General features: G+C 36.6%; 1 protein-coding gene across 1 annotated transcript in view; it reads left to right on the top strand.

The window, feature by feature from the left end:
• The window catches only part of LOC107719407 (importin-13-like), a 43104-nt gene that overhangs the window by 7746 nt on the left and 29174 nt on the right, over window positions 1-6184 (top strand). Inside the window, exon 3 of the mRNA XM_016526820.1 lies at window positions 795-1156. Within this exon, the coding sequence (XP_016382306.1) occupies window positions 795-1156 (362 nt within the window). The remainder of the gene's footprint in view (window positions 1-794; window positions 1157-6184) is intronic.

The raw sequence follows: 6184 nt of genomic DNA, 5'->3' as shown, positions 1-6184 counted from the left end.
CCACTTCAAACTGCGCCAAAATGGAATTAATGTTTGAATACTGCAATACAATGGACATAAACTGAAATCTGAAACTGTTTCATATTAAAAGTACCAACGCACAATGCTTATTGCGATTTATTGGATGGGAGGTGAGCTTCAATATTACATCCATTGACTGAAAACAGGCTAGACTAATCAATTCTTGGGATTTAAGAATCGATATCGTTTCGTAAAAATGAGAATCGATTAAAATCGAGATATCGATATTTTTTACCCAGCCCTACTAAAATGTCATTCAACCAAGATATTTTTTCATTTATTTAATCTATTCTGTTGTGCAGCGTCTTATTTGACAAAAAATAAAAATGCAGTGTTTTGTTGTAAATTAAATTGTTGAAGTTTTATTAACTCATTTAATTAGACTTTTTATTATAAAGTTGTATTGAATCATAAAACACAGAATCCAGAAAAAAATTAATGGAAAACACAGAATTTCGGGCAAAATAAAACAAATTTCATAGGGCCATAAATTACAAGGTAGCTACTCTGTAGAGTTTAATTGTGAACAAACAAGTGTGTTTACATTCATTTCCTTCGCCATTAATGGTAAATGAATATTGTGCTAAATATTGATATTGTGTGATATGGAAAAAATATTGTGATATTGTTTTTGGCCCTGAACACAAACTCTGTGCCGACTAATGATGCAAGAAGGCTTTATGTGTTGTGTACGTCTCATCTGATTTCTTCTCCAAGGAATCTATTAAAGAGAAACACAATCAAAGACTGCATCTCTTCCTTTATCTCCACAGGTTCCAGAGATCCAATACTTCGGCGCCAGCGCCCTTCACACCAAGATTTCCCGCTACTGGGGCGACATCCCTGCCGAGCAGTATGACACGCTCAAAACGCAGCTGTTTTCTCAGATCGCTCGCTTCGCATCCGGCTCTAAGATCGTCCTGACCCGCCTGTGTGTGGCGCTGGCGTCCCTCGCCCTCAACATGATGCCCGAGGTGTGGCCGGGGGCCGTGTCAGAGATGGTGCACATGTTTCAGGAGGAAGGAGGCGAGGTGGATGGACGCGCGCGATGTTTGGCCCTGTTGGAGCTCCTCACGGTTCTCCCGGAGGAGTTCCAGACCAGCCGGCTGCCGCAGTACCGTAACATCAGGGCATGGTGCCGAAGATGCATACCGATTTTCGTAATAAAGGCTAAGCGTTCTTAAAATATTGCGCCGAAACACTGCAGGTAGTCTCCGGTCATGCTTGTTATAACACACACCAAGTTTGGTCTCAATACGCCAAACCGTTGCGGAGATATAGCCTCACATCCATTTTTACGTGCTTTTCGTAGAATTCCTTCGTGCGTTATTCAAGAAGGGTGGGACGAATCAACTTGGATTCCGTAACTTTTTGCCAGCATGGTCTGAAGATGATCTGAGCCAATTTTGGTGAGAATCAGACAAACCGTCTAGGACGAGTTCGAAAAAGTAGGTTTTACGAACGATTAAAAATAGCGAAAAAACTAAACCTTGCGATTTTTTTAATTTTTGGTGTTCATTCGACTCGGCATGAGCCAAGGATTCAGAGGAAAAAAGAATTTTCATTTTGTGCCTTATGGTTCAAAAGTTATTAGCATAAAGATATTTAAACTTTGGACAAGTGGTGGTGCTAGAGAGTTGGAGTTAGAGACTCCAAACTTGCTGTGGTTAATGTTGAGACTGTCCTCTATCAGTGTGCCAAATTTCACAACTTTCCCGCAAGCGGTTCTATGGGCTGCCATAGACTTTCGGCGGAAGAAGAAAAATGACGCTAACGGATACAATAGGTGCCACTGCACCTTCGGTGCTTGGCCCCTAAAAAATGGTATTTTGCTTGAAGAAAATGGAAGGGAAAAAACATTTTTTTTTGCATTTACATTCCGGACCCTTAAGATGACGTGACAGTTAAGTACATCCCCCAATTAAGTACAATCCTCCAATTCTCATTATTTTTTATTATTTGAAAAAAGATAGTAAGATTGACATGGTATGATTTTTGTGCTGCCATTAACTTAAATTTTTTTAGCAGTTAATTTATTTAAATATTTTCAATTTTAAATTACGTACATTTAAAATAATTAAAATGTATATGTTAAAATAATTTAAAAATAATATAACTATTAATAAATTTATTGTATTACAGTAATTCTAATACATGTTTACAATAATGCAAATTTAATGAGCGTCACCAAAGAAAAAGTAAACAGTCCAGATTGGCAGTAATTACATTGTTTTTTAAATGTTAAAAACATTTTTGGGAAAATCCTTAATTGTCGTGAAAATAAGCTTAAAAAATATATAACCGTGGTCCTAGAAATAGCTTTATGCAGTATATTTGACTTTCTTTTGATTTTACGATGAAATATGACCTGAACATGTTCTTGTGAAATGCTCCCAAATATATATTTTATTGTGCACAAACAGCTAATTTCATTAAGCAACTCTCAAGCCGTCATTAAAAAGTGTCAGACTATTGTTCACACATGATTTAAATCATAATTGCATTATTAATGATTTCACTAACCTTTTTCTTTTAACCAGCTAACTATTTACTTTTCAAGGCCAGTATTTTTAGTATTATTCATATACTATTAGTTATGCTATTAGCTATTAGTTACATTAGCTATTAGTTTTTATTAATATTTAACATTTTCACTTTTCATTTTACTTTGTTTCATTATTAGTAATATTGTTATGTGCTTTTGTCTGTCATTTCTTTTTTTATTAATATTAATATTTAGGTTTAATTTATTTTTATTTCAGCTTTAGGTTTAGTTTAGTTTTAGTTTGTATTTATTTCCAGTTAGTAATTTTAGTGCTTCAACTTAAACTTGTTTCAGTTACTTGCCAAGGCAAAATTTCTAATTTTTGTTTCGTTTTTTCATGTAATAATTATATTTTAATTCAACTCCGCTTTAGTTCAATTAACATTTCTGTAATAGTTTTAGTTAACAATAATAACCCTGATTTTTACTTGCATTTGATAAGTTTTAAGTTTGGTCCCTGATCCCAGGATAGTAGCTATTGTGTGTATATATAGATAAATACTTCAATGCACCTGCTAGAACAATAGAAGGTGCATAAGCATCATTAGTTATATCAGTGAATGCAGAAATGTGAACAACGTGTTGGAAAGAGAGAGAAATGGTCTGATGGAGAACAAACACAGGTGAGATGAAAGTGACTGATGGAGAGAGAGAGATGGGTGGAAGAGAGACAGAAACAAAGGCAAATTGAAACGCAATCGCATCAGAGGAGGGGGGTGGCGGCGGCAGCATGTTTATTTCAAGGATGGCTGGCGTTTCCATGGAGACAGAGCGAGGGAGCGATGTCTTACGGTCTGGTTGGTACAGACGCGGCAGGATCCCCCCCCCCCTCACTGAAAGCCAGAGCCAGAGGATGCTGAGGACCAGCCTCCTCGACTGTGGAAAGCTGGTGGTGTGAGGTTAAAGCGTTTCTGCCCTGATGAAGACAGACAGTTGTCCACAGTCTAATGCTGTAGTTCAATAGTTCCTACAGGTATCTGACACACGGTTACGGCTGAATTCACTTTGTAGTGCATGAGGGAGCTGATTAGGATGGGTGACCTTTAGAGGGAGATTTTGATTTTTCATGAGAGGTTTTTGCAGAAAGGCTGATTGGAAGCAATTTTTTTGCACTGGATGTGTTGAGTGGTGGTCCACAGAAATATATATATTTTTAATAGGCAATGAAAAGTTGCAGGGTGGCAGTTATGGTATAGTATACCTACTTACCTACTATAGTAAGTATACTTTACTTGATTTAGTTATATTAAAAATGAATTAAAATAGCTGAAAACATCAAATAAGCTCTCTAACTGGCTAATTGAGCATAATTTTTACTTGCTTGAATTGTTCGCCATTCTTCTAGATCGGGATGTCTCAAACTAGGGTTTGTGTATTGATGAAAAGCTATTAATGAATTAAATTGTACAATTTTAAAATAAAAAAAAAATTTAATTAAAAAACGTACTTTAAAAATGTAAAAAAAAAATATTTGTTGATCACTGTTTTAGATCCTGGGGTTTCAAACTCATTTATGTTAAGGGCTGGATTGATTGATTGATCGATTTAGTGAGTTGATCAATATCTTGTATCTTGTTTTCTGGAGGTCATTGAAGTCCACAGTAACTTTGTTGCAGCATGAATAGCTAAAAAAAAGCATGTGAAATTTTATTTTTTATTTTATTCACTATTGATGAGAAAAAGTAATGCTAGCTGCACTTGGCTAAATAACTTTATAGCTGTAATAAGTCATCTGAAACCGAACATTAACAGAGCTATATTAAGAAATTCTTCAGCTCATTTTAATTACAGACATAATTAAACTGTGAATTAATTCCTCCTCAGTCAAACGCTGACAGCGTTGAATAATTAATTAGTATTATATATGTATCATTTTATTTAATCCATCATTCAGTTATTTCACTTAAATCAGGTTTTACAATATAATAATTGCATGTAATTTTGTTGTTGATTTTAAAGCATGTTTTTCCCAGATCAGACCCCTGTTGTTGACAGACAGTAGATTTGATGAGTAAATGCATGGACAGCTAGCGTGCCAGTTTTTCCTCTTTGCGCTGTCATATTGTGATCTGCGGCTGAACGTGAAGTCTGTTGTTCGTTCTCAAACACCCAAATCTCAGGTGCTTTGAATTCAGTTCGGCCGGTGTGTCACCTGCTCTTAAGGTCATATCAATGATTCTTTTCGCTAATCATTTCACCTTTGTCCTTTTCTCCATCATGCCCGTGCCTGGTCCTCTCTCACTATCCTCTGTCTCCATCACCTCATCACCTCCTCTCACTGTTTAAACACATTACAATCAAGCCTCTCGGGAGGATGCCATTGGACCAAATGCATCCTGTTGCCAGGCAACTCATTTCATCTGTCTCCTGGTGTTTGAGGGTAATTACACAGAGAGGGAGAGGGAGCGTCTGTGTCTGTAGAAACACAGTGAGATACGAGGATTCACACGAGAGCGTTTGAGGTTCGAGAGAATAAATCTGCGCTCTGATGAATCGAACTCAAATTGGGCAGTCTGAGAGACAATATGGCACAGAGATGGGAAACTCTGCTTAAATGTTGTAGTTATGACGTATGATGTAATCCGAGGTGATTTTTTTTTAACACTGACTAGCAGTTTAAACATATTGTGAAGTCATATGCAGAAAGTCGTTATTCAGTGAACTTTGTGCCGTAGATCATCTTGAAGTGTGCACTAGGGCAGTAGTGATGTCTGATTTGATAATTAATGTATTTTGCTTGAGACTGATCAGTGATCAGCCCAACGTTCACCATCCAACAGGTGTGCAGTGACATGCTGCATGAATCTTCCTGATGGTGTTGAAAGCCCTCCTTGACCTTGACTGCAGTGTCATTGATGTGATTATTTGTTTATTTAGGGCCTATTCTAGTAAAAGCATCTTAAAACCTGAACTCATAAATAAATGCACTCGCCAGAGCCGCAGCCTCACCGGCCATTAGATCAATTAAACCAGGAAAGACAAGGTCACACTGCGAACAAATGCAGCGATTTATAAGGGCCATGTCAAACGTGTAGGCATGGGTCTTAAAATTTCACAAAGAAATGTGCAGCATTTTGTCCAAGCAATAATAAAAGGACACATTTAATTTATAATTTGTCTTAAATCTCATTTTGTTAAAAAAATAATAATAATCGTGAATCGAATCGAATCGCGAAATCAAAATCGTGAATCGAATCGAATCGTGAGTTGAGTGAATCGTTACATCCCTACTACGAAGTATATGTATGCAATGAATATGCTAAACATTCAGTATTAACACCTATAGTATAGCTGATGTGCGCGAGCTGATAAGCAAAACACGCTGAGTGGATTGAGCGCTCGAGCTTGTCGAGTGAATATACCTTTCTCACAGACATCACTGGAAAATTTGTAGTTCGGTCGGATGAAAGTAACAAAACCTTGTAAAATACATTTTAATGGGCATAATTACGTGTGGAAATATCCGAAGGATATACAGTCAAACCAAAAATGATTCCGAGACCAGATATAATTTTTGATATTTTTTTACTAGTGGGTGCAGGACACTATAGTTCATTTATGTAAGTGAGGATAGCAAAATAAAGTAAACTGTGACAAATTATACCCAAAAATTCTTCG

This window comes from Sinocyclocheilus rhinocerous, unplaced genomic scaffold (assembly GCF_001515625.1).
Source record: "Sinocyclocheilus rhinocerous isolate Xijiao unplaced genomic scaffold, SAMN03320098_v1.1 scaffold303, whole genome shotgun sequence".
Taxonomy (NCBI): Eukaryota; Metazoa; Chordata; class Actinopteri; order Cypriniformes; family Cyprinidae; genus Sinocyclocheilus; species Sinocyclocheilus rhinocerous.
The sequence above is the reverse complement of the archived record's forward strand: the minus strand, read 5'-3'. Positions and strand labels throughout refer to the sequence as shown.